Here is a 27,402-nt window from a genome sequence, read left to right as displayed (position 1 = left end):
CAGCCCCACCTCCTTGGGTTTTGACTGCAGAGCCCTCAGGACTGCCCGCAGATCCTGCCCTCAGCCCTGGCTCCCATGCCCACGGGCAGCTCCCAGAGCATCCCGGTGCATCTGGCCAATGCCGCCTTCTTCCAGGTAAGTGAAGGCTGGGCGGGGGCGGGGCGGAGGGCTGGGAGAGTGCCGTCCCAGGTCGGGGGACCCTGCTCTGGGCCCACCACCCATGCTTTGGTTTCCTTCCTCTGAGTTTCCAGGCTGTGTTTGAGAAAACCCCGCTCTGGTTGCACGGAGCTGGGGAAACAGGAAAGTGGGCGGGGAGGGCCAGGCCATGGGGACAGCAGGCAGCCCCCAGCGCCTGCAGGAAAGCCTGGCCAGGACCCCCAGACCCTTCTACCCTCTAAAGCTCCCCTGACAGATCCAGGCCCAGCCCCCGCCCAGTGCCGCAGCCCATGGGTGACATTGTCCATGCTGTGCCCGCCCTGCCCTAGCCCCCAGGCTGAGTTGTGACCCTGGACACACCTCCCCAGTTCGTGGCTGACGTGTCTTCCCTGGAGAATGGCCAGAGAACCCCTTTGCCGCCCGACTCCCCATTGTCCAGGTGGGGAAAATGAGGCCTAGGAAGGGGACGCAGGTGCCTCCAGGTCACACGACGTAGGGCTGGACTCGCACCCTAGCCCTGCACTCCTTGTTGAGTGGTCTTCCCTACAACCAGTCTTCCCCTCCCACTGCCCATCTGGGCTGGGGGGAGGGACACAGCCCCTTTCTGGGTCCCTCCTGGAGGAGCGTCCTGGGTGGGAGGTGTTGATGAGTCCTGGAAGCATGCCAGCCACCCCCTCCCCAGCTTCTGCGGACTTGCCATCTGTCGCTTCCATGGGGGAGCCGAGGCCCGTGACGGCTGTCACACGTGGGGGCCACATGCCAGGCATCTGGGATGCGTCAGGCAGCCTCGTGGCAGGGCCTGCAGCTCAGTGAGGGGCAGGGCGGCCCTGCCCTGGGCCCTCAGGCTCTTCCCTGCAATGGTTGGGAAGAGCCTCCAGGGGCAGCAAGGGGCCTGGAGCCATGTGGAGGGCTGTGCCGCTCCCCTGCGGCCCTGAGCCCAGGGACTCGGCGGACAGACCCACCTCCCAGCTCAGCGTGACAGGGACACCTGAGCTCTCAGCTCTGTCAACAGCCACTTTCCTGTGTTAGTTTCAGAATGAAGCGGGGAGGGGGCAGGGCAGGGGAGCTGCTGACCCGCTGTCTCCTCAGGGTGTCACATCTGCCAGCGACAGGGACATAAACAGGAAGTCCTGCCACGCGGCTGGCCTAACACACTCAAAACCCGGGTTTGTTCATTCAGCAAATATTTACTGATGCTGCTCCCGGAGGCCTGTGCTGGGCTGAGGGCAAGACGGGATTGGGGGATTGGCCCTGTTTAGTCTTTCAGCAAGCATTTATTGAGCACCTCTTGCATACTAATAACGGCCAGCATATATTAGGCACCCACAGTGTGCAACCCACTAAAGATAGCATCATCTCCAGTTTTCCTAGAATCCTGCAGAGTAGAGCAGCCTCTTTCTGTTGCAGAGTTTAGAAACCCGAGGCCCAGAGAGGAGGAGCCCCTTGCACAGGGTCACACATCTAGGAGGTAGCAGAGGTGGGATTCGAACCTGGGTGGGCCTGTGTAAGGTAGAACCTGAGCTGTTTCAGCTGCCATCTGCTGCCCTTGGAGGTGTCAGAGGGGCTGAGACCCAGCCTGAACCCTCCCCAGTGGGTGGGGGGACAGGTGTAGACAGGCCCTGCACAGGGGATAAGGGTGGTCCTTGGCATACAGGGTCGGGGACAGGCTTTAGGAGCTTAATGGAGCCCCTGGCGCACACCCAGATGTTCATTGCTGAATGGATGGATGATCAAGTGAGGGGTGCCCCTGTGATTTGAGGGGGGAGTCTGGGAAGGCTTTGGAACATGGGACATTTGAGCTGGATTTTGAAGGCTGTGTTGAGTTTTGCTGGGTAGAAGAATGGGCTTGGGCAAAGGCTGAGGGCAGGACAGCCTGTGTGCTATGTCGACATGTGTCCTGTGGCTGGTCCCAGGCCTTGTGGGGCAGAGGCGGGGGGTCTTGACGTTAAAGGACAGGTGGAGTCTCACTGGGATGAACCTTGTATGTCGGTCATGCTGAAGAGTCAGGGCTTTACCCGCGGAGTGAAAGGCCCCGGGTTTAGGCCATTGGGAGATGTTGGTGAGACTTAGTGGCATGGAGAGAACTCAAGGCCAAGGTTCCAGGTGTTTATGTACCCCCTGCCTCCATCAAACATTGGACATGGAGGCCTGGAAGGACATCCTGGAGGAGGTGCAGCCCAGGCAAAGGCCTGATAGTAGGACCACGCCCACTCTTCAGGACAGCAGTGTCTGATGTCCTGATGGAGGTACAGGGCAGTGGGTGCTGACCTGACTCTCCCCAACCCCCCTCTCCCACAGGGTGCAGCGCTTGAATGTAGCTTTGGTCAAGAAGAGATCTTTGAGGCTGTGTGGGTGAATGAATCAGCTGTATGCTGCAACCAAGTGGTGGTGAGTGGTGTCGCTTTAATGGCGGCGGTCGGGGGCAGAGGGGAAGGGGAGGCCTGCGCAAGTCCAGATCCTACACTCCCTCCTTTCTACCTCCTCTTTTTGGACCCCCTGCCCCCAGTAGCCCTGCCCTCATCTGTCTCCCTGACACCCCTCCCCCAACAAAGACCCAGACACCATTCACACCTCTCATGGTTTTTCCTGTCCTTTTGCAGCTGCACACAACCCAGAAGAGCCAGGTGTTTCCACTCAGCCTCCAACTAAAGGGGCGGCCAGCCCGATTCCTGGACAGCCCTGACCACATGACAGGTGGGAGCGCCTCACACGGCCTCAGGGGACTCAGCCGCGGTGGGTGGGATGCAGCCTTGGGGGACTCATTCCTGTGCTCAAGTGTTCCCTAACACACACGCTCTCTCAGATCCCAGCCCTGCCTTTCTGTGCCTGGTCAGTTACTCAGCGCTTGATTATTGAGCAGCTACTCTGGGCAGGCACCACGCCCTCGGGGCATCTCCAGGCCAGTGGCTGTGCAGCCCCAGGTACTTACTTACCCTTCCCTTTCTGAGCCTCATTGTCCTCATACGAAGCAAGGGCAGAGGCCCTTTCGCAGAGGGTGTGGTGAGGATTTGCTGAGATGATGCACACAGAGCCTTGCAAGGGTGTCTGGGACACAGTCTGTGCCCCCATATGGTGGTTGGTGTCCTTGCTCTTATTATATGTACTGAATCAACTCTCCAAGGGCCTGTGTGTTCATGGGGAGTCTCAGACATCTCAGTGGACGTGGGCACCCCCCACATGCATGCTATGAAGGTCCCAGACAGAAGCCCCAGAACCAGCCTGCATACCCTGAGGCCCTGGAGAACTGGCCCTGCACTTCTCCTTGTGCCAGTCCGAGGGTCTGCTCTGAGGCTCACAGAACCCACATTGCTCAGTGGTTCCTTAGCATCCTGGAGCTCCGTGGGGGCTCAGGAGACCCACTCGGGCCTGGGTACGAATTCAGCTCTGCTACTCACAGGCTGTGTGACCTTGGGCAAGTCACTCTACCTCTCTGAGCCTCATCTCTTATCTGTCAAATGGAGCTAATAAACAGCTCCCACTGGAGAGATTCACAGCGAGGATGAGTGTTAATGGGGCTGTGGCTGCACTGTGCTTAGCACAGCCCCCGGGGGGTTTGGAGAAGACTGAGAACTTCATGGGGTCCTGATGCTAAGAACCAGGACCCTGCTGACCTGTGGTGCCTCCGTGTCTCCCGCAGTGGAGGTCTATAACTGCGCCATGGGCAGCCCCGACTGTTCCCAGTGCCTGGGCCGGGAGGACCTGGGCCACCTGTGTGTGTGGAGTGACGGCTGCCGCCTGCGAGGGACCCTGCAGCCCCTGCCTGACACCTGCCCCGCCCCTGAGATCCGAGCGGTAAGCACCCCGCCCCCACCTCCCCCCTCGGAAGCCCGTTGCACCCACATGCCTCAATGTGCACACGTACAGCGCCCCACGTGGGCTCAGGGACCCGCAGCACACGTGCTTGCACACACCCAGGCCCATGCACACTGTATTACCCCCTGAGCACCTGCTGGGTGCCAGGCCCTGCCCAGGGCTAGAGACACAGCAGGGAACGCAACAAGTACCTGCCTTCACAGAGCTAATGTTTTAGTTGGGGTTAGGGGACGATAATGAGAAAGGAAATAATATACATAGAGAAGGTGGTAAGTGCTACGGCAGGGCAGGGCAGGGGCATTGGGAGTCTGGGGTGGAAGAGATGCTGGGGCTGATGGTCTCTAAATTTTATAGCGAGGTCAGGGAAACCTTGCTGATAAGGTGAAAATGGGGGCTGCCAGTAACTCCGAAGCCTTAGTTTTAATTAAGAAAAAAATCTCAGGGAAGGAGTCTGTTTGGCTTAGCCTGGGTCAGGTGCCCATCCCAGGCCCAGTCAGCTCTGGTTGGGATGTAGGGTCATGTGGTCAGACATGGCCACTGGGACTGGACCTTGGTGTCCCCAGGAGACACCCCTCAAATAGCAGTGACTCTGTCCCTATGCACTGGTGTCCCCAGACCCAAGCCGGCTCAGTATCACAAATGCACATCCTGTCTGGCAGCCCCAGTGACCTGCCAAGTGGCTGGCGGTGCCAGCCCTCTCAGTGCCCCCCCTAAGGGATGGGTCTCCCTGGCCCTGCCCCCCCGGGAGCCTGCCAGCATCCAAGCCTCTGAACCCCATTCACCCCTTTCTCCGGTCGCCTGGCAGATTGAGCCCCTGAGTGGCCCCTTGGACGGCGGGACCCTGCTGACCATCCGCGGCAGGAACCTGGGCCGGCGGCTCAGCGACGTGGTCCGTGGAGTGTGGATTGGCGGCGTGGCCTGTGAGCCGCTAGCCGACAGATACACGGTGTCAGAGGAGTAAGTAGCGGGCAGTCCCTGGGGCCATTCTGAGTGACCTGCAGGCCCCACCCCCCGGAAGTGCCAGCTGCATCTCCGCCCTCCACTCTCCCTTTTCTTCTCCCCACTCCCCGCTCTGCCATCCCACTCTCCTCGGCACCCTTCTGCTCCCCAGAAGTCACTCACTCCTGGGTCTCCCGGACTTTGCTCAGGCCATTCCCACCACGCGTCCTGCCCTTTCCTGCTCGGGACACCACTCAGGCGCCTGCTGCCCTGGGAAGCCCACCCGTGTTCCCCTAGACCAGCCCCACCTCCACAGAAGCCTTGCTCCGATGAAAAAAATTGCTGTTAAGAGTGTGGGAGCCGCTGGTGTGGCGCAGAGGTCTGGGCCTGCAGCTGCGGAGCCTGGCCCGGAGGGCAGGGAATGAGCTGGGTTTCCTTTCCGAAGGCTGTAAGTCAGGCTTGCAGATAAGGCCATCAGTCTACCAGCCCAGCAAAGGTTCTCATGGTTGGAGAACTTTCAAATATCCCCAAAGACCATCTTATCCAATCCCCTTGTCTTACAGCTGCAGAACTGTCGTAAACTCAGGTCGGGGGTGGTGCCGGGGAAGAGCTTGGCACCAGGGTGACACCTGGGGGACTCAGTGGCTGTTTTCCAGCTGATGGGGAATTGTCTCAGTATTTTGATATGGGTAATGCCGTTGGGTGTCCTGGCCAAATGCCAGCGCCAGGTGTGAGTGGGAGGGTGGGTGGCTGAGTGCAAGGGTGGGGCACTCACACACCCTGGGGGTGGAGCAGGGGCCATTGTTTGAGGGAGAAACCAGATGGCACCTGCCTGGGCCCCCAGGATCCGCCGGCTGCTCCTTGACCAGAGTTGCCTCCCCCAGGATCGTGTGTGCCACGGGGCCAGCCCCGCGGGCGTTCTCAGATGTGGTGACGGTGAACGCCTCCAAGGAGGGCAGGTCACGGGAGCGCTTCTCCTACGTGGTAAGGGAGGCTGCAGCCTACCCCCCTGCCCACCCTGCCAGGCTCACCCCGGGCTGGCCTGAGGCCTGACCGCCTGCCTTCCTCCCCACAGCTGCCCCTGGTTCACTCCCTGGAGCCTGCCATGGGCCCCAAGGCAGGGGGCACCAGGATCACCATCCATGGCAGCGACCTCCATGTGGGCTCCGAGCTCCAGGTCCTGGTGAATGACACGGAGCCCTGCATGGAGCTGGTGTAAGCCCCTAGGCTGGGGGGCTGGAGGGCTGGGGGTGATGTCCTTGCACCAGGCATCACCAGGGACTTCACTGGCTGTGTCCCCTTGGCCAAGCCCCTTCCTCTTTCTGAGCCTCAATTTTCTCAGCCGGTAAGAACAGTACCAGTGACTTGTGGGAAGTGCTGTGCCCAGCATACAGTAGATACTTCATAAGTGACCTTAACCTGCAGTGAAAATGGTGATGATTGTACACACTCTGAGAGCTGCTGCTGGCCCAGGGGTTGTGGCCAGTGGCAGGGTTGTGGTCCAGAACCTCTTGGTGAAATACTTGTCTTTATTATGCACTTAACGTGTACCAGGGGCCATTGATAGGCATTGCTGTGGATACCAAGATGAGCCCAACAGTCTCAGCCCTCAGGGTACAGCAGACACTTACAGGAGCTAGGAACATCCAGGGGGGGCAGGATTAGGAGAAGTCAGAGCTTTCAGGACTGTGGGCGCAGGGCCCTCACCGGGGCGGGAGCCAGGAGAGGGCTTCTGGGAAGGCTTCTTGGAGGAGGTGGGATGGGGCAGGTCAGAGAAGAGAAGGCAGGGCGTCCAAGGCGGGGCAGACAGCCCAAGCAAAGGTGCGGCAGTGGGAATATGGAAACAAGATTTCTGTATGAGGTGGGGGCCAGGTGAGCAGGGTGCCCCAGGTGACGGGGTGTTGCTCGCTGGGGAGTGACGGAGGCGGGTTCCTGCTGACGAGGCCCGCGTCCTCCACAGGCGCACGGACACCAGCATCACCTGCACGGTGCCTGGGGGCGCCCTGCCGGCCCCCGTGCCCGTGTGCGTGCGCTTCGAGCGCCGGGGCTGCGTGCGCGACAACCTCACCTTCTGGTACAAGCGGAACCCGGTCATCACGGCCATCAGTCCCCGCCGCAGCCACGTCAGGTGAGACCTGGACGTGACCCCAGGCCAGGGCACTCTCTGGGGCTGCACCTGGGCTCACGGGGCTTGCTGTCCCCCCGCAGTGGCGGCAGGACCATCACGGTGGCCGGCGAGCGTTTCCACATGGTGCAGAAGGTGTCCATGGCCGTGCACCACATCGGCCGGGAGCCCACGGTGAGGGCGGGGCCCCGGCGGGCAGGGCTGGTTGTGGCCCCGGCTGACCAGGCGTCCCTCCACCACGTCTCCTCATCTCTGCCTCTCCTCTTTGCCTCTCTCTCTCCCCCTTTTTTCTCACATCTGACTCTCCCTCCCGTCCCCCACCTTGGCCCCGGCCCCCCCCAACCAGCTCTGCAAGGTTCTTAACTCCACCCTCATCACCTGCCCATCGCCCGGGGCCCTGAGCAACGCCTCAGCCCCCGTGGACTTCTTCCTCAACGGCCGGGCCTACGCAGACGAGGCAGCCGTGGACGAGGAGCTCCTGGGCCCCGAGGAGGCCCAGCGGGGCAGCAGGTTCCGCCTGGACTACCTCCCTGACCCACAGTTCTCCACGGCCAAGAGGGAGAAGTGGATCAAGCACCACCCCGGGGAGCCCCTCACCCTGGTCATCCACGTGAGTGCCAGTGGGTGCCCGGTGGGGGGCGTGAGCAGGCCGGGCTTAGCCACAGGCCTCACGGGCACCCCTTCTGCTCCCGCAGAAGGAGCAGGACGGCCTGGGCCTCGAGAGCCACGAGTACCGGGTCAAGATTGGCCAGGTGGCCTGTGACATCCAGATCGTCTCCGAGAGAGTCATCCACTGCTCGGTCAACGAGTCCCTGGGCACAGCCGAGGGGCAGCTGCCCATCACAGTGAGTGGATGGGGCACTAGAGGCAGAGGTGGGCTTGGCCCCCAGTCTCGCCCCAAGGGCCTGAGCATCTGCCCCCGCCCGGCACGCCTCAGCTGAGCGTTGTCATGCTCAGAAGCTTAGACAACCGGGGCAAAGAGGAGCTTTACCTCCCCACTCGGCAGATGAGGAAACTGAGACCCAAAAACTTAGCGACCTGTCCAAGGTCGGTGATCAGCCCCAGCTGACTCTCAGAGGCCACGACAAGTTGTCTCCGTTCCACTTGTTGCTCTACCCAGAGTCTGGGCTGCCAGTCGCTATGCCGCGTCGTGGAGGGAGGGAAGCAGGAGTGGAGAGAGGGCCTAGAACGTGGGGTCTCTTCTGCACTGTACCTGCTTGCATGCCTCCTGAGATGGGGCGCTCACTCCCTCCCAGGTGGCACACGCCACCCAGGATGGCTCTGACTGCAAAAGCTCCCTTTCTCCGGTACCCCAGTCCCAGTTCTTCCCTTTGAGTCCTAAGAACTCACGTGCTCCCCTGGTCCTTGGGCAGCCCTATAGATACTTCAGGACATGGCCAGGCTCTGTGAACTGCCCGGCCACTGGCTCCTCCGCTGCTCCTCGCAGGCTGTAATAATTATCACAGTTGCCTGTATTTATTGAGTCTCCCCTCTGTGCCAGGCTCGGGACTCAGGGCTTGACAGGCATCATCTCATTTAGCCCTCATAGCATCCCCAGGAGATGGGTGGGGCTCTCTCTGTCTTATAGTCGTGGCATCTGAGGCTCAGAGAGATTAGGTGCCTTGCTCAAGACCGCACAGCTAGCGAGGAGAAGAGCCAGGGCGTAAGTCCAGGGAAGATACAGCCCCCTCCCCCCACCTCTGTGCAGATCCAGGTAGGGAACTTCAACCAGACCATCGCCACGCTGCAGCTGGGGGGCAGTGAGACCGCCATCATCGTGTCCATTGTCATCTGTAGCGTCCTGCTGCTGCTCTCCGTGGTTGGTAAGGAGCCCCACCCTCATGTCGTTTTGCGGGGGCAGACCTACCCCACCTTGCCTCAGCCCCTCTGGAGATCAGTGGGTAGGAGAGAAGGCATAGTGGGCCAGGGCAGGCTGAACAAAGGCGTGAAGGTAGGAACAGGCGTTCGGGGTGGTGAGGAGTGTGCCCCAGCCTCAGCACAAAGGGTGGAGGACAGTAGCTGTTGAGAAGTACGCTGGGCCCAGGCGATGGGCCCTGAGTGCCATGCAGAGGGATTCGGATCCTTGTTCTCCAGTCAGCAGGGCCTGCTGAAGGTACTTATAAGAGGGCTGTTCAGGGAAGATTAACCTTCCTCTTAGGTAGGCTATACCACTATTAAAATAATGGTTACGAAAGTAATGTATTCAAGGTAGCATGGAAATTGAAGCCCTCGTACACTGCTGGTGGGAATTTAAATGGTGCCATTGCCGTGGCAAACTCTCCAGCAGTTCCTCGACATGTTAAATAAAGTTACCATGTGACCCAGCAGTCCCCGTCCTGGGTATCTGCCTGAGAGAAATGAAAACATATGTCCACACAAGCACCTGTGCATGAATGTTCATAGCAGCATTATTCATCACCAAAAGTGGCAACAGCCCAGATGTCCATCAGCTGATGAATGGATAAAGAAAATATGGTTTATCCATACCATGGGATAGTATTAAGCCATAAAAAGGAATATATATATTTTATACATCTCATTGTATTATATATAGATATAGATATAGATATAGATATATTACATCTCAGAAAGGGGTTGTAAGTACTGCTTTGTAATTATTTAGAAGTTCTGACCCATGGTACAGCATGGATGCCCCTTGAGGATGTCATGATAAGTGAAAGGTGCCAGACATAAAAGATCACATAGTTTGATTCCGTTTATATGAAATGTCCAGAATAAGTAAATCGATAAAGACAGAAAGCAAATTAGTGGTTGCCAGGGGCAGGGGGAGAGTGGATGGGGACTGACTACTTGTGGTTATGGGTCTTCAAGGGGCAGGGAAAGTGTGCTAAAATTAGATAATGGTGATGGTTACACAACCCTGTGAATATACTAAAAGCCATTCAATTGTGTGCTTTACATGGATAGACTATATGACATGTGCAGTATATCTCGATAAAACTGTTTTTAAAAAAGTAATATATTCAATGTAGAAAATTTAGGGAAAACTGGGATAGAATATATAATATATAAAAATATTATATATATATATTTTTTGGCTGCGTTGGGTCTTCGTTGCTGTGCATGGGCTTTCTCTAGTTGCAGCGAGCGGGGGCTACTCTTGGTTGCGGTGCGCGGGCTTCTCAGTGCGGTGGCTTCTCTTGTTTCGGAGCACGGGCTCTAGGCGCGTGGGCTTCAGTAGTTGTGGCATGCAGGGTCAGTAGTTGTGGCTTGTGGGCTCTAGAGCTCAGGCTCAGTAGTTATGGTGCACGGGCTTAGTAGCCCTGTGGCATGTGGGATCTTTCCCGACCAGAGCACGAACCCATGTCGCCTGCATTGGCAGGCGGATTCTTAAGCACCGCGCCACCAGGGAAGCCCCATGTATATTTTATGCATCTCATTATATGAGATATATAGAGATATGTTACATCCCAGAAAGGGTTTATAATATAATACTGCTTTGTAATCTTTTAAAAGTTTCTTAATTCACAAGTAATACCTTGTTGTTGTAGAAAGAACTGAAAATGCTAAATAGCAGAAAGAGAACAGAAATCACCCATAATTCTCTCATCTAGAGAAATCCACTGTTTACCACTATTTTATTTTTTTTCACTCAACAAGTAATTTTTTAAATTAATTTTTATTTTATATTATAGTTGATTTACATTGTTGTGTTAGTTTCAAGTGTACAGCAAAGTGATTTAGTTATACATAAACATATATCCATTCTTCTTCAGATTCTTTTCCCATATAGGTTATTAGAGTGTTGAGTGCAGTACCGTGTGCTATACAATAGGTCCTTGTTGGTTATCTGTTTTATATAGTAGTGTGTGTTTGTTAATCCCAAACTCCTAATTTATCCCTCCTCCCACCTTCCCCCTTTGGTACCTGTAAGTTTGTTTTCAAAGCCTGTGAGTCTGTTTGTTTTGTAAATAAGTTCATTTGTATCTTTTTTTTTAGATTCCACATGTAAGTGATATCATGATATTTATCTTTCTCTGATGTCCTTCACTTAGTATGATCATCTTTAGGTCCATCCATGTTGTTGCAAATGGCATTATTTCATTATCTTTTATGGCTGAGTAATATTCCATGGCATATATGTACCACATTTTCTTTATCCACTCCTCTGTTGATAGACATTTTGGTTGCTCCCATGTCTTGGCTATTGTAAATAATGCTGCAGTGAACATTGGGGTGCATGTATCTTTTTGAATCATGGTTTTCTCTGGATATATGCCTGGGAGTGGGATTGCTGGGTCATATGGTAATTCTGTTTTTAGTTTTTTAAGGAACTTCCGTACTGTTTTCCATAGTGGCTGTATCAATTTACATTCCCACCAACAGTGCAAGAGGGTTCCCTTTTCTCCACACCCTCTCCAGCATTTATTGTTTGTTTGTAGACTTTTTGATGATGGCCATTCTGATCAGTGTGAGGTGATACCTCATTGTAGTTCTGACTTGCACTTATCTAATAATTAGCAATGTTGAGCATCTTTTCATGTGCTTTTTGGCCATCTGTTTGTCTTCTCTAAAGAAATGTCTGTTTAGATTTTCCACCCATTTTTGGATTGGGTTGTTTTGTGATATTGAGCTACATGAGCTGTTTGTATATTTTATAGATTAATCCCTGGTCGGTCACTTCATTTGCAAATATTTTCTCCCATTCTGTGGGTTGTGTTTCTGTTTTGTTTATGGTCTTTTGGGTTTTTGTTTTTATTTTTGCTGTGCAAAAGCTTTTAAGTTTAATTAGGTCCCGTTTGTTTTTTATTTTCATTACTCTAGGAGGTGGATCACAAAAGATAATGCTGTGATTTATGTCAGAGAGTGTTCTGCCTATGTTTTCCTTTAAGAGTTTTATAGTTTCCAGCCTTACATTTAGATCTGTAATCCATTTTGAGTTAATTTTTGTGTATGGTGTTACAGAATGTTCTAGTTTCATTCTTTTACATGTAGCTCTCCAGTTTTCCCAGCACCACTTATTGAAGAGACCATCTTTTCTCCACTGTATAGTCTTGCCTCCTTTGTCATAGATTGTTCATAGGTGCGTGGGTTTATCTCTGGGCTGTTTATCCTGTTCCATTTATCTATATTTCTGTTTTTGTGGCAGCACCATACTGTTTTGATTACTTTGATTAGCTTTGTAGTGTAGTCTGAAGTCAGGGAGCCTGATTCCTCCAGCTCCATCTTTGTTTCGGCTATTCAGGGGTCTTTTCTGTTTCCATACAAATAGTAAAATTTTTTGTTCTAGTTCTGTGAAAAATGCCATTGGTAATTTAATAGGGATTGCATTAAATCTGTAGATTGCCTTGGGTAGTATAGTTATTTTCACAATATTGATTCTTCCAGTCCCAGAACATGGTATATTTTCCATCTGTTTGTGTTATCTTCAATTACTTTCATCAGCGTCTGATAGTTTTCAGGGTATAGGTCTTTCGCTTCCTTAGGTAGGTTAATTCCTAGGTGTTTTATTCTTTTCTATGCAATGGTGAGTGGGCTTGTTTCCTTGATTTCTCTTTCTGATCTTTCATTGTTATTGTATAGGAATGCAAGAGATTTCTGTGCATTAATTTTGTATCCTGCTACTTTACCATATTCATTGATTAGCTCTAGTAGTTTTCTGGTAGCATCTTTAGGATTTTCTATGTATAGTATCATGCCCTTTGCAAACAGTGACAGTTTTACTTCTTCTTTTCCAATTTGGATTCCTTTTATTTCTCTGATTGCTGCAGCTAGGACTTCCAACACTATGTTGAATAATAGTGGCGAGAGTGGACATCCTTGTCTTGTTCCTGATCTTAGAGGAAGTGCTTTCAGTTTTTCTCCATTGAGAATGATGTTTGCTGTGGGTTTGTCATATATGGCCTTTATTATGTTGAGGTGGGTTCCCTCTATGCCCACTTTCTGGAGAGTTTTTATCATAAATGGGTGTTGAATTTTGTCAGAAGCTTTTTCTGCATCTATTGAGATGATCATATGGTTTTTATTCCTCAATTTGTCAATATGGTGTATCACACTGATTTTTTTTGCAGATATTGAAAAATCCTTGCATCATTGGGATAAATCCCACTTGAGCATGGTCTATGATCCTTTTAATGTGTTGTTGGATTCGGTTTGTAGTATTTTGCTGAGGATTTTTGCGTCTATGTTCATCAGTGATACTGGCCTGTATTTTTCTTTTTTTGTAGTATCTTTCTCTGGTTTTGGTATCAGGGTGGTGGTGGCCTCATAGAATGAGTTTGAGGGCGTTCTTTCCTCTGAAGTTTTTTGGAATAGTTTCAGAAGGGTAGGTGCTTATCACTATTTTAAACAAACACACATTTCTTATTATAAGAATGGGACGTGGAGCCTTACTTTCCTGGCCGTTTCCCAAGCCCTTGGCTCTGTAGTTTTCAACCCACTGGGGAGGAGAGGACCGTGAGCTGAGGCGCCTGCCCCAAGGAGCTGGAGCTGAGGGGCGCAGGCAGGACCTCTCCCTTCAGGCCCAGGCCCTGCGCAGGGCAGGTACCGACAAATGCTCTCCGAAGGGCTTTCATTGGCCTGACCTGCCTCTCTGCTGCCCACAGCCCTGTTTGTCTTCTGCACCAAGAGTCGCCGCGCTGAGCGCTACTGGCAGAAGACGCTGCTGCAGATGGAGGAGATGGAATCCCAGATCCGAGAGGAAATCCGTAAAGGTAGCGGGTGGCGACCATGTGGGACCTTGGGCCTCGGCTTCACCATCTGATCCACTCACAGCCACTGCCTGTTTACCAGGCTTTGCTGAGCTGCAGACGGACATGACGGATCTGACCAAGGAGCTGAACCGCAGCCAGGGCATCCCCTTCCTGGAGTACAAGCACTTTGTGACCCGCACCTTCTTCCCTAAGGTCAGTTCGGGCCCCTGCAGGCTACTGCAGGAGCTCCTCGACCCCTCCCTGGGCCCTGAGAACCTAGAGGGCACTTCTGTGCCGAGGGGAGAACTTGACAAGTGCAGCCTGGGCCCCTTGAGCAGTCCGAAACCTGTATGCCTGCCTGTGGCAGCCTGGGCCCCTGCCCTGGCCTGCCGAGGGAGAGGGCCCAGTTTCCCCCACTTTCCTTCTCTGCCCACTGATGTTTTAACTGTCCATACAGAAGCTGGCTGCCAGGCCCACTTTTCTCTTGGGGTGCTGGACATGCCTCCCCTCTCGGGGTGAGTAGAGGCACCAGTTCCCTGCCAGCCCCTCTCCTCTCTGGGCCCCTTCCCAGGGAGGCCTCTCTGGGTCTCCACATCTCCTCCTTCTGTCCACTGGACTCCGTCCCATCCCTTCCATGCCTCCTTGTGCTGTTCCAGGGGCCGCTGCCTTGTACCGACCTTCCCCGGCCTGTCAGGAGTGTTTATGCCACTGGCCAGCACCCTCCTCTGGCCCTGAGAGAGCCCATATTGTGGTCCCCGCAGGCATTTCTGCCTCCGTTTCCCTCATTCTGCACTGAGCTGCGTTTGCTTCCTCTGAAGCCTTGTGCACTCTAGCTTTGCCACACCTTGCTTCATGCTGTGTCTGCTCCTCTTCCTTCAGGAAGCCCCCGGGGACTCCCCTCCCCTCCTCTGGAGTCCTGTGGCACCTGGGTGTGGCCCACTGCCTCTCCTTCCTTTGTAAAGTGGGCTTTGGCATTTGTCGAGCGGCCCCTGCATGCATCAGGGGAAGGTGCAGCCCTGCCGAGATGCTGGGGGTCTGCGGCCCTGCTGAGGTGCTGGGGGTCTGCCTCCACAGTGCTCCTCCCTCTATGAAGAGCGTTACGTCCTGCCCTCCCAGACCCTCAACTCCCCGGGCAGCTCCCTGGTGCAGGAGACCCACCCACTGCTGGGAGAGTGGAAGGTGAGTAGCCCTCCACCGGTACACACACACACACATTGGGCTGCCTCAGGGCAACCCCATCTCTCTCTGGGCCCCACTTTCCAGCTCATCTGACCCATGGATCCTAATCATGGGAAGTTGGGAGGAACCTGCCATTAGATGGTAGTGAGCCCTCCATCACAGGAGGTATTCAAGTGGCCATTCAGGGCATTCTACGTGCTGACCCCCAGGCCAGGTAGAGAGGGGAGAGGATTGGGTCCCCCTGGACATCCCACTCCCCCCTCACACAGGGATACTGGGTTGCCTTCAGGCACCCTTGCCTGAGCCTCACTTTTCAATTCAACTGAGCCACTGTTCCCATTCACAGGGAGGTAGGAGGCATCTACCACTAAAGGTAATGAGCCCCCCTCCCAGGAAGCATTCAAGGAGCCACTCAGGGCATCCTGAGTGCTGACTCCTAGGCCAGGCAGAGACACTGGACCTCTGTGGACACCCCCTCACTGAATGCTTCTGCAGATCCCCGAGAGCTGCCGGCCCAACATGGAAGAGGGCATCAGCCTGTTCTCCTCGCTGCTCAACAACAAGCACTTCCTCATCGTCTTCGTCCACGCACTGGAGCAACAGAAGGACTTCGCAGTGCGGGACAGGTCAGGCTGCGAGGCTCCGGGGGTGGGCAGGGGCCTGTTGGAGGCCACCCAGCTGGTCCTGGGTCTGCCTGGCTGGATCCAAGGCTGGGCCAGTTTCCAAATCACCATGTCCCTGGGGCAGCTGGCATCTCCCCAGCATCAGACCCTGGGTGCTGGGGCTTTGGAGGTCCTGAGACCCCCCCTCCCCATTCTTCCCGTTCCTGGTCTGCTTGCCAGGACAGGGCTCGTGGGCATGGCGGTTGCTGTGCATGGTAGGGAAGGTAGCCCTTTCTCCAGCGAGATTTTAGTCACACTCACCCGTCTGCATCCAGCGACAAGGTAGCAGCAGAACCCCCACTGCGTAGTCCTCGGAGCCCAGGGCCTTGCGGTGTGGGTGGTGCTGACGCCCTCAGCCCACGCCCGCCCACAGGTGCAGCCTGGCCTCCCTGATGACCATTGCGCTCCACGGCAAGCTCGAGTACTATACGGGCATCATGAAGGAGCTGCTGGTGGACCTCATCGACGCCTCGGCCGCCAAGAACCCCAAGCTCATGCTGAGGCGCACAGAGTCCGTGGTCGAGAAGATGCTCACCAACTGGATGTCCATCTGCATGTACAGCTGCCTGAGGGTGAGGGTGCCTGGGAGCGGGGCAGCTGTACCGCCGCCTAGACCTGATTTCATTTTATTCTCATGCCAACTCTGCCGAAGGGATTATCATGTTCTTCGTGCAGATGTGGAATGGGGGGCTCAGAAGGCACAGGGACAGCCCCATAGGATCCATTATGCAGATGGGGAAACTGAGGCTCATAGAAGGCCTGACTTCCTGCAAGGGCTCAGAGCAAGCCCAGGACGGAACAGAGGCTCTGTCAGTGGCATTGTTTCAGAAGATTGTTTTCTCAGTCCTCACACGCCCCCTGATGTGCCTTTGAGTCCAGCTCTGCCACTTCCCTGCTGGGTGACCCTGAGCAGGTTGCTTGCCCTCTCTGAGCCTCGGCAAAGAGAATGACACCCCGTACCTGGAAGGGTTGCTGGCAGGATGAAATGAATGGGGCCACCCACATTAGGTGATGTTCGAGCTTGGAGTCCACAGAGGCACCTCTGGGTGGGGGGTGGGAGTCAGGCAGCGGCACCAGGATCAAAAGGAGGGTATTAAGCAGGCAGCCACCGAGGTATTGGTAGAAGGAGGTAGCGAAGGCGTTCCAGGTTGGGGCTGGACTCTGGAGTGTGGGCTGGAGGCCAGGGGCTGGGCCCGGCAGTCTGGCCTCAGCCTCTGACAGGCGCGCACCTTCCGCAGGAGACGGTGGGGGAGCCGTTCTTCCTGCTCCTGTGCGCCATCAAGCAGCAGGTCAACAAGGGCTCCATCGACGCCATCACAGGCAAGGCCCGTTACACGCTCAACGAGGAGTGGCTGCTGCGGGAGAACATCGAGGCCAAGCCCCGGGTGAGCCTGGCAGGCGGGCAGGGAGGGGTCCCGCACCCCCGGAGAGTCCGGCTCCACTGCCGACCGCCCCCCAACTCCCCGCAGGCTGTCTCCCCTCCAGGGCCCGGTGGGCGCCTGCTGACCCTCCCCCTCTCTCCTGCAGAATCTGAACGTGTCCTTCCAGGGCTGTGGTATGGACTCGCTGAGCGTGCGGGCCATGGACACAGACACGCTGACGCAGGTGAAGGAGAAGATCCTGGAAGCCTTCTGCAAGAACGTGCCCTACTCCCAGTGGCCGCGTGCCGAGGACGTCGACCTAGGTGGGCAGGGCAGGACAGGGGCGGCAGGCGTGGGGCTGCTTCAGCAGCGCAGGCTCCTGCCTTGGGCGCACACACTCCCGCCGCTCATCAAATGTGCGCTAACTGTGGCTCTCAGGACGTGCAGACAGATCGGCTGCCAGGAGCTCTGTTTGGGGCGGGGAGGGGAGACAGGGCCTGCGGTGGGAGGTTGATGTGGGCTGCTGCCAAGGTGGGCGGGAGAGGCCTCCCCAGCAGCTCTGAGATCCCAGTGACAGCCCCGAGGATGAAGCTTTTGCAGAGCTCCTGCTCTGCGCCCGGCACCCTCTCCCCTCCCCGTCTCCCAGATGGGGAAGTAGAGGCTCAGAGACAGGTGTAGGTGCCCCCCGTTCTCTCCCCGTGTGGCCCGCTGGGTGCCTGCCTCCCCGCGGCTCCTGCTCCCAGCCCTGATGCCCTGCCCCCGGCCCGCAGAGTGGTTCGCCTCGAGCACGCAGAGCTACATCCTGCGGGACCTGGACGACACCTCGGTGGTCGAGGATGGCCGCAAGAAGCTCAACACGCTGGCCCACTACAAGGTGGGCCCTGGCTCCACCCACCTCCCTCCACTCCCACCCTCCCTGACCTCCATCCTTTGACCTCGGCCTCTCTCCCCCTCAGATCCCTGAAGGTGCCTCCCTGGCCATGAGCCTCACAGACAAGAAGGACAACACCCTGGGCCGAGGTAGTGCTGGTGGACGTGGGGAGGGCCCCTTCTGAGCGGCCCCAGTGGGGAAGCTGAGGCTCCCTGCTGGGGGCGGGGCCGGGGGCCCCCTGCCGCAGGGCTGCTTGGCAGGGCCTGTGGCCAGGCCTCTCAGCGCCGGTTTCCTGCAGGCAGCAGAGAGAGGCCCCAGGAGGGTGGGATGTGATTCCAAGAGGTCTGGGCAGCCGCCAGGCCATGTGGGCTTTGGCCTGTGTCCCCGCCTCAAACCTCCCAGCCATACCTTCAGATGCCCCAGGCCTGGGGTCCTAGGCTCCTCTGGGTCTTGGGGTCCCCTCCTGAGGCAAGGAGCAGGCTCTCGGGTCTCTCCCAGTGAGGTCTGGGCTGGGGGGTGAGGGCAGCCTCCCTGCCCTACTCCGGGGCCGTGCCCGTCTCCACCTGTGCCCGTCTCCCTGCTCCTGCTGTCACCTTGTGGATGTTTCCGTCTCCGTCAGCGCCTCTGTCTTTCTCTCTCTACCTCCTTCTCTGCATCTCTCTCTCCGCTCTCTCACTTTGCATTTCTCTCTCTCTGCCTTGTTCTCTCCACACGTCTGTCTGGCTCTGTCCATCGAGCTCGTTTCTTTCTCCATCTTTTCGTCTCCATTTCTGTTTCTCTCTCTCCCCACTCCCCTCTCGTTTACTGTGTGTGTTTTCCCTCTCGCAGTGAAAGACTTGGACACAGAGAAGTATTTCCATTTGGTGAGTGCCCTGCCTCCGGCCCTGGGGGTGCCCGCCCTTCACTGGGTGTCCACTTGGCTTCCTGCCACCCTGGGCCTCTGGGGGCAGTGCTTGCAGGTCCTGGGAACGGCTGGGGTGGGGAGCGGAAACGGGACACAGGGTAGCTCACATGCACCACAAAGAGAGCCCAGTGCTCACGGGGGCAGGGTGGGACCGCCCACGGGTGGCTGGGGATGGTGCCTGGCGCCAGCACTGCCCACTGCCCCCCAGGTGCTGCCCACGGATGAGCTGGCAGAGCCCAAGAAGTCCCACCGGCAGAGCCACCGCAAGAAGGTGCTACCAGAGATCTACCTGACCCGCCTGCTGTCCACCAAGGTGGGCCCACCCTCATCTCTGTGTCCTCACTCCAGTGGGTCAGCTGTGAGCACACACTTGGAGTAAGGGGGACAGTGCGTCCCCTGCGGGGCCAGCCAGGCTCTGGGGCGAGAGGCTGAGGGCGTTGGGTCCCAGCTGAGGAGGGGTTTGCTCCCAGCATGAAGGGTGCCCGATGACAACTTCTCTATCAGCCTGTGTGACACGGAGGGCAGCAGAGGCCCAGTGATGCCCCCAAGGCCACACGGCTGGGGCAGCAGAGTGGGCGCCTGAGAGCTAACACTCCAGCCCAGCAATTCCCTGCTCTATGTCTCAGTCCTTCCAACACCCTTGTGGGGTAGGTTGCACTAACCCGTTTCACAGACAGGAAGACCAAGGCCCAGAGAGGTTAGATGACCAGCCTGATGGCATGTAGCTTCCCCATTCACCCAGCACTACTCAGTCCCAGCACCACGGGCTCCCCTGAACCGCCAGAGGTGCCTGCTTACCCCTCTCCGTGTGGTCCTGGGCTGACGGCGGCCACCTGCTTCCATGCAGGGCACGCTGCAGAAGTTTCTGGATGACCTGTTCAAGGCCATTCTGAGTATCCGTGAAGACAAGCCCCCATTGGCTGTCAAGTACTTCTTTGACTTCCTGGAAGAGCAAGCAGAGAAGAGGGGGATCTCAGACCCTGACACCCTACACATCTGGAAGACCAACAGGTGGTGGGCCAGTGTGGTGTGGGTGGCAGGCCAGTGGGGAGGGCTGTGTGGCTTCACTGTATCATTGGGGGCAGCAGTGGTGTGGGGGTTCAGAGCCTGGTCTCTCAGCCCACCGGCCTGGGTTCAATCCCTTATGCCACTCCAAGCTGTGTGACCTTGGGTAAGTGACTTAACCTCTCTGTGCTTTAGTTTCTCCTAGCTATAAAACCAGGGCAGTAAAAGTAACCCACTTTAATTGTAAGAATTAACTAGAAGTGAGCATTGTCTAAGTTTTGCCCTTACCATCACTCTCCTCCACCCCTCTGCGGTGGGCACCGTCAGCTCCATTTTACAGATGAGCACACTGAGGCTCGTGGAGATGTTCCTGCCCCCGATCACATCCCTCCTTTGAGGCACTGTTTAGCTTTTCATGGTCACAAACCCCAACAAGAAGTTGCTGAAAACCTCAGCCTAACCCTCAGAAAAAAATGCCGCAGACCTATTAGTTTCTGTATAGTTGCAGGGGCTGCTCAGAGCTCTGGGTGGGGTGGGGGTGGGGGGGTCCATATGTCCCAGGCTGCCCAGTCACTGGGGAGGAGGGTGTTAGCAACCCTCTGGCCTCCTGAAGCTAAGGATCCAGGCCTCTCCCCTCCCTCAGTCTGCCTGGTGATCCAGCTAATGATGGACTTCCCACAGCCCTGCAGGGGCTGGAGGAGGAGCCATGGGCTGCGAGGCGGGGGCAGGGCGGGGGTTCTAATGAGAACCAGGACTGGCTCCCTGGCTCCAGGCTGCTGCGTGAGAGCGGGCCACTCTGCAGGGGGTGGGGCGGGCAGTGAGGATGAAGTCAGGCCTTGCAGCTCCTGCCGCAGCCCGTGGCCCTCTCCACGCAGGAAACCCGGCTCCCAGCCCCTCTGCTGCCCCAGCCGGCCGGGGATGGCCATCAACTGCATTTGTGGAGGAGCAAACGGAGGTTTCCAGAGGTTCCGTCCTGTGACTAGTCTCCGCTGGCCTTGAGGGGCAAAGCCAGCCTGTCCCAAGCCCCCTCGGCAACCACTGCCTCCGCTGCCCACCCTCGGGGGGGCTCACACCGCTGCCCCTGTCACTCTCTGTCCCACAGCCTTCCTCTCCGGTTCTGGGTGAACATCCTGAAAAACCCACAGTTTGTCTTTGACATCGAGAAGACGGACCACATCGATGCCTGCCTCTCAGTCATCGCACAGGCCTTCATCGACGCCTGTTCCATCTCGGACCTGCAGCTGGGCAAGGTCAGCTGCTCCTGGGCAGGCCACCTGGTGCTGATGGGGAGGGAGATCTTTCTGGGAGGGGAACCAAAAGAGCTCAGATCTGGGGGATGTGGGAATGAACGGGGTTCTCAGAAGCTGGGGGGACTCCCAGAAGCCGCCACCCACAGTCCAACTACGTGGCTGCAGACTGGCTGCAGCTGCCCCAGCTGTGCCCTGCACCAGTTCCCAAGGCTGAGGCCGTGGAGCCAGGCCGGGAGAAGCCAGAGTGAACGTGGAAAGCCTGCGTGGCCTGGCACGCCATCGGAGACCAGCAGGCTCCGGGCGGCAGCCCTGATGGTCAGGAGCCATCCAGTGGGCACTGAGTGAAGGGGTGGGCAGAGGGGGGCACAAGTGACCCAAGACCTTTGAATACATGCAGGAGGGAGACCCCTGAGGCATCTGTCTGCAGGGAGAGGACCCAGCTGGCTTTAGCGGGCGCAGAGGAGAGAGAGAGGCATTCCAGGCAGAGGGAAGGGCCTGGGCCGGGCAGGGAGGCTGTGAGCGTTAATGAAACGGTAGAGTTAGACCTGTCCCTGCAGGAGGGCGGGTGCCTGGCCCTGCGTTTAGCCCATGACTTTCAGAGAGAGGCTACAAGAGGCAGAAAATGCCGTCACCTCTCACACACTCTCTGAAGGCAAGACGCCCATGACAGAGAACTGGGAGCATACTTGGCACGTTTTGCTTTCAGGCGTAGGAAACATGTGGTGGGAAATATTCCACTGAGACAGCAATCAGGCTTCCAGAAATCTTAGCCACCAAGACCCACATCCCTAAGCAAGGATACAAACAAAACAGCCTGCGTGTCAGAGCGCTGGCACAAGCCCATGCACTTCTCCCCCTAAAAGTCGGTCCCCCTTGAGGTCATCACCCTGACAGTTCCGTAGAAAATAGGGCAGGGGTTCCAAGTACAAGGGCAGAGAGGATAGGGGTGGGGGGCCCTGGTCCAAAGCCCGCAGGGCGGGGACGTTCAGTCATAAGCTCGTTTGTGTGGCGGGAGAGACGAGGGCTCATCCAGGAGAAAACGAGTCTGTGTCTTAATCCCTCACTCCTCTCTGCCCAGGACTCACCAACCAACAAGCTCCTGTACGCCAAGGAGATTCCCGAGTACCGGAAAATCGTGCAGCGCTACTACAAACAGATCCATGACATGACTCCGCTCAGCGAGCAGGAAATGAACGCGCACCTGGCGGAGGAGTCACGGGTGCGCCAAGGGGACCTCGCCGGGTGGGGCGGGGCGGGGCAGGACTTGACCGGCAGCGAGGGGCTGTGTTTAAGCAGCGGGTCTTGGCTGGGCTGGGCCTGGTTTTGACCATGGAGTCAACCTTCTTCTGACTCCCGCCTTGTCTTTGCTCATAGAAATACCAGAATGAGTTCAACACCAACGTGGCCATGGCAGAGATTTATAAATACGCCAAGAGGTATCGCCCACAGGTGAGTAGCCCCCAGTGCGAGGCCCCCCTTGGAGCTACGATGCCCCCCTGTCAGCCCTGCTCACCGCCACCTGCTCAGGGAAACAAACCCAGGGTGAGGGTCCCTCTCAGGCATTCGTATCCCCAGGACGTTTCTGCTTTGGGGGTGGCCACCAGCAGTGGAAATCCAGGCGGTGTGTTCTCCCCCCGGATGTGCGGTGGGGCCCGGGGGTCCTGGGCCCGGGCTTGGGCCCAGCTCCCTCCACTTCCCCCTCAGATCATGAGCGCCCTGGAGGCAAACCCCACAGCCCGGAGGACGCAGCTGCAGCACAAGTTTGAGCAGGTGGTGGCCCTGATGGAGGATAACATCTACGAGTGCTACAGCGAGGCCTGAGCCTGGGGGCTGGCAGGACGGGTGCCCTCCCTCGACTTCGCTTTGTCCCCAGTGCCTCGGACTCCGGCTGGGAAACGACGCAGCACAAGGGGCCTCTCTGAGCCAGCCAGAGGAGCCCCCAGCCCTGGCCCCTTGGGCACCGTCCCCTCCCACCTGCCCCCAGACCCGGCTCTGGGCTGGGGGCTCAAATGCTGCAGCCGTTCTCCGGTAAGGTTCCCACCGTCCACCCAGCACAGCCTGGACGGCGCCCTGCTCGCTGTGCCCTGCACGGCCCAGTGCTAACGAACCCACCGATGGGCGAAGAGGCCGCCCGGCCCTGAGGTCGCAGCCGGAAACACTACCTCATCCTACCCGGTGGAGGGGAGGCCCCTTGAACCAGCCCTCAGCTGGTTTCCGCTTCAACCACCAAATTGTTGTCCCCGTCTCTACTCACCTGCAGAGGACCCTGGCCACACGCCATCCAGCAGTGTCAGATTTCTGTGCTCGAGCGGCCACTGGCCGAGTGGGCAGCATCCACTGCCCGCGGGAGGCTCTGTGCTGCCCTGGGAGCCGGGCGGGCACGGGCCAAGGGGACAGGTGCTGGACGATCCTGGTCTCGAGGGAGGGGAGGGGGCTGAGTTGCACCGAGGCTGTAGCTGGGCTACTTGATCTTGCTGGAAGTGTTTCTAAAGAGAGCACCACTTTTTGTTTTTTTTTTTTTTTAAAAAAAAAGCTTTTATATATTAAAAAAACTTACCACGCGCCAACTGTGAATAGCTGCCACTAGTGCAGAGGACCCGGGGAGGGGTCCTGAGGGGCTCCCAGCGCAACACTGGAAATGACTGTTCCAGGGGACAGGCAGACCTGGCAGAGACCCCCCGCACCCTGAGAACACCGTCCTTTCTGTTCTGTCAGAAGCGGCTGGCTGGGGCTGACCCAGGCAGTGCTGGGACAGGTCGCAGACCTTGGGGCTGGGCTGGAGGGGGAGGCTGGGATGCTCTGGAACCTTCTTTATAATAAAAGCCTGATGGGAAAACCTGCCGTGGGCTCCAGCCTTTATCCTGAGATGGCTGTACTTGGAGCAGAAAGGAAGGAGCGGGGCCTGGCTTAGGACCCTGCCCAGCTCCCCTCGTGAGGGGTGTGCAGGTACCAACTCCGCTTCCAAGAAGGTTCAGTGGAGAAACGCGGGCGTCCACTGACCGCCAGGAATATGTCACAGCTGCTGTGTGCCATCTACCCCTGGGCAGGCCCTGCTCCTAACCTACTTACCTATGTAATAAGCTGTGAGGAATAGAATATCATCCCCATTTTACAGATGTAGAAACTGACTCAGCACAGTCGAGGAATTTCCCAGGTCACGGCACAGGGAAGCCAAAAACCAACTTGCATGGCCCCCTCATTCCTCTGTTCCATGCTTCCTCCAGGCTGGAGTTTCCACAGCGGCTCCCAAAGTGTGTGGGGAGCTCCAAGGTGACCACCCTGGAAAGAGAACTGCCGTTTACACACTCGCCCTGAATTTGTCATAAATATATACCATTAACTCCATTATTCAGATGAGGAAACAGAGGCAGTTTCTCCCAGGCTGGTATAACCCTGCACTATTTCTCACCACAGCACATGACTTGGGATCAGCAAATACCACAGAGACCCCCAGCCCACCCAGCTGGCTCTGGGCCTGAGCTGGGGCTGAGGTTCACTGACCCCCAGGAGAGGTCACTAAAGGACCACCTCCAAATCAGAAGCGGCTTAAGTTAGTTTTTTTTTTTTATGAAGGAAAAATAATCACACACAATCAGGAGTAAGAGCTAGGACAGAAAAATTCGTACAATTTAAACAAAATCCCACAAATACCAGTTCTAGAATTGAGATCAGAAAAATGAGAAAAGTAAACAATTTTTAGCTTTAAAAATAGCCTCCTCCTGTAGTGCCTTCTGGGTGGAGATTCTTTATCTTTTCAAATTCTCTATTCTGATCACTGATGCCTTTTTATTAAGCAGCAGATTTTCTAGTCTAAGTTATTTACACAATTTGATAAGAATTTTTTTGGGTGGTGTGATGCTAGAATGAATACATGTTTTCTGCAGAACTCTCAGGAAGCACAAAAAGCCTGAAGAAAATAAAAGCTGCCCTAACCCACCCATGGTTACAATCTGACAGCGTGCCATTCCAAACTCCAAATCGTGTGCCTGCCCGGGTTGGAGGCTGAGGAGTGATCATTGAGATCAGGATGTACTCACCATTTCGCAGCTGCCTTGTCCCCCATGCAACATCTTTCTATGCCATTAACTATTCCACAGCCTGTTTTAATGCCTGATTAACATGCAATTCCTTCTTGAAGCTTAAAAACGCATTTGCAAAGGGAGGAAATCTCTAGTTTCTAGGGTCATTTCTCAGCACAGAAGGTGGCCAACCACTGTAAACCACCCCCAGTCCTTGTCTGGGGCCCTGAAGACTTGCCTTGCAGCTACAGGTGTCCCTTAGCTCCGTCTGAGGGTCACAGGAGGTGGGAACTTCGGCGTAAGGTCTGTCCTCAAGCAGGGGAGGAGGCCCTCCCAAGTCTCGTGGGGGCTGGGTGCTGTCCGGCCTCTGCCAGGTCAGGGCTACAGGCCGGCTGCCAGCTCGTGGGGGTTGGATGCCCGGTGATGCCCACCCACCCACCCCCAGAGGCTGCCCAGGGTGCCTCCCCCAACCAGACCCCCTAAGGGGGAAGCGCCAGCCCAGCTCCCTGCCATCTGCTCACTGTGCCCCTCGGGGCTCTGCTGGCAGCCACGTTACAGATGCCCCAGGGAAGCCAGGAAGCCATCGGCACAGCGAGACAAAGCCTCACGTGGGATTCGGGGAGGCGAGGGCAGGGTTGAGGGAGCAGCGGCAGAAAGGGAACAGTCTGATGCTCCATGCTGGGCTGCCTCAGTTTCCCTTTGTGTCCCATCTGCCCCACCCCAACTGCCATCCAGCTTACCTCTGACTCCCTTCAAATCCACCCCTTCCGTCTCTGCCCACTCCCTGGCTCAGCAGTCACCCCTCATCTGGACCATCTCTTGGCAGCCCCCTGAACGAGCTGTTCTCGCCCCAGGAGGTTGTCGCCATGCAAGCACTTGTGTGGACCCCAAATTGTGGACCCCTTTCTACATCCATTCCCTCAGCATATCCCATCCACCCTGCTTAAACCTCTACCCAGAATCCACTACTTCTAACCCCTCCCCTCCATGGTGACCCACCCGTCAGCTGGACCATTGCAGGGGCCGCCTCCTCATCCCCCTGCTGCTGCCCGTGTCCCCCTGCAGGCACTCCGCTGCTCACTGGCCTCTAATGGCTGTTCATCACAATTAAAACAAAACCCAAAATTCCTACCCTGGCTTACAAGGCCCTTCAGGATCTTGCCCTAGTCTACCCTGCAGCCCTTGTTATGGTATCTACTGCTGTGTAACAAACCACCCCAATACATGTGTGGTGCTTATGTGTCTGCCTGGGGCAGGGCTCGGCAGGGAAGGCCCGTCCCTGTTCCACGTGGTGTCAGGGGGGCCGCTCAACTGGGATAGGTGATGCATTTCCAAGATGGTGCATTCCCATGGCTGGCAACTTGGTGCTGGCTGGTCAGGGAGCCCAGCTGGGGCTGACAACTTGGGTGCCTCAATTCTTCTCCACCAGCTGTTTGGGCTTCCACACAGCATGGTGGCTGAGTTCTAAGAGCAACTATTAAAAAACGAAAAAACAACAACAAGAAACAACCCACACACAGGAAGTAGAAGCTGCCAGTCTCTTAAGGCCTGAGCCCAGCAACTGTCCTAATGTGAATTCCACTGTAGTCTATTGGTCGAGCAATCAAAGAGCCCGGGTTCAAGCAGCCAGGGGCACAGACTCCAGCTCTCCATGGGAAGAGTGTCACATACGTTTTTAAAACACCCCAGACCTCACCTCTGTCTCCATGTGGGCTTTAGCCACATGGGCCTCGCTGCAGCTCCACATGCCTGTCAAGAGCATTCCCACCCGACGGCCTTTGCACTTTCTCTTCCTTCCGAGGATTCCCGAGGGGCCCGCAGTCCTGCTCAGTGACTAGTCGAATGGTCCGCACCTCCTCTCAGCTCCTCTAACCCCGCCTCTCCGCAGCCACAGGGCTCCTTCTCAACACACACCACGTCAGCCTCTTCCCTGCCTATAACCCACCCTGGCTCCCCACTGCCCCCGAGACAACGTCTGCCTTCCTTAGTCCACCCTTCCACACCTTCCTGCCCCATCTCCACGGCCCAGGGGCTCATGCCACCCCTCCCCCACCTGTTCTCCTCTCAAACCCACAAATCCCCATCTTCCAGCTCCACCCCACATTCTGGGCCCTCTGCCTGCAAGGCCCTTCCCCTCATCTATCTGGCAAGTCCTACTCATCCTTTAAGAGCAAAAGCTGCCCCCTCCAGGAAGCACTCCCAGATCTCAGGCTGGATTAAACACCTTTCCGGTGCCTCCACAGGTGCCTACGTGCCTTTGGATCCCTGCAGTGGTCTGCATCTCCCCAGGGCAGAAGCTTCTATCTGGGTCCTAGCCCTGGATGGCCAAATCCTTAGACCTCAGCCTCCTTCCACACCAATTTGTGGGGGAAAAAGTCTTTATTGATAAATAGGTTACAGTGAAATAGAGTGATAGTTTTTAGGGGAATAAAAAAGTAGAATCTCAGTCTCTCTCCACCCCGCCT

General features: G+C 56.5%; 1 protein-coding gene across 2 annotated transcripts in view; it reads left to right on the top strand.

Annotated features, from left to right (window-relative positions):
* Positions 1 to 23,745, top strand: part of PLXND1 (plexin D1) — a 52,131-nt gene extending 28,386 nt beyond the window's left edge. For both annotated transcript variants that reach the window (XM_060109267.1, XM_060109266.1), the window contains exons 9-36: positions 31 to 135; positions 2,455 to 2,544; positions 2,757 to 2,850; positions 3,794 to 3,948; positions 4,775 to 4,926; positions 5,793 to 5,892; positions 5,984 to 6,123; positions 6,869 to 7,036; positions 7,117 to 7,207; positions 7,380 to 7,643; positions 7,729 to 7,878; positions 8,742 to 8,856; positions 13,600 to 13,707; positions 13,787 to 13,899; positions 14,761 to 14,865; positions 15,361 to 15,491; positions 15,901 to 16,099; positions 16,766 to 16,912; positions 17,055 to 17,211; positions 17,659 to 17,762; positions 17,845 to 17,908; positions 18,588 to 18,622; positions 18,872 to 18,976; positions 19,511 to 19,674; positions 20,771 to 20,918; positions 21,997 to 22,137; positions 22,293 to 22,367; positions 22,623 to 23,745. In XM_060109267.1, coding sequence (XP_059965250.1) covers positions 31 to 135; positions 2,455 to 2,544; positions 2,757 to 2,850; positions 3,794 to 3,948; positions 4,775 to 4,926; positions 5,793 to 5,892; positions 5,984 to 6,123; positions 6,869 to 7,036; positions 7,117 to 7,207; positions 7,380 to 7,643; positions 7,729 to 7,878; positions 8,742 to 8,856; positions 13,600 to 13,707; positions 13,787 to 13,899; positions 14,761 to 14,865; positions 15,361 to 15,491; positions 15,901 to 16,099; positions 16,766 to 16,912; positions 17,055 to 17,211; positions 17,659 to 17,762; positions 17,845 to 17,908; positions 18,588 to 18,622; positions 18,872 to 18,976; positions 19,511 to 19,674; positions 20,771 to 20,918; positions 21,997 to 22,137; positions 22,293 to 22,367; positions 22,623 to 22,739 — 3,537 coding nt within the window. In that variant the 3' untranslated portion in view covers positions 22,740 to 23,745. The remainder of the gene's footprint in view (positions 1 to 30; positions 136 to 2,454; positions 2,545 to 2,756; positions 2,851 to 3,793; positions 3,949 to 4,774; positions 4,927 to 5,792; positions 5,893 to 5,983; positions 6,124 to 6,868; positions 7,037 to 7,116; positions 7,208 to 7,379; positions 7,644 to 7,728; positions 7,879 to 8,741; positions 8,857 to 13,599; positions 13,708 to 13,786; positions 13,900 to 14,760; positions 14,866 to 15,360; positions 15,492 to 15,900; positions 16,100 to 16,765; positions 16,913 to 17,054; positions 17,212 to 17,658; positions 17,763 to 17,844; positions 17,909 to 18,587; positions 18,623 to 18,871; positions 18,977 to 19,510; positions 19,675 to 20,770; positions 20,919 to 21,996; positions 22,138 to 22,292; positions 22,368 to 22,622) is intronic.
* Positions 23,746 to 27,402: the final 3,657 nt, after the last annotated feature.

The sequence above is a fragment of the Mesoplodon densirostris genome, chromosome 10 (assembly GCF_025265405.1).
Source record: "Mesoplodon densirostris isolate mMesDen1 chromosome 10, mMesDen1 primary haplotype, whole genome shotgun sequence".
NCBI lineage: Eukaryota > Metazoa > Chordata > Mammalia > Artiodactyla > Ziphiidae > Mesoplodon > Mesoplodon densirostris.
This window is presented reverse-complemented; position numbering and strand designations above follow the sequence as displayed.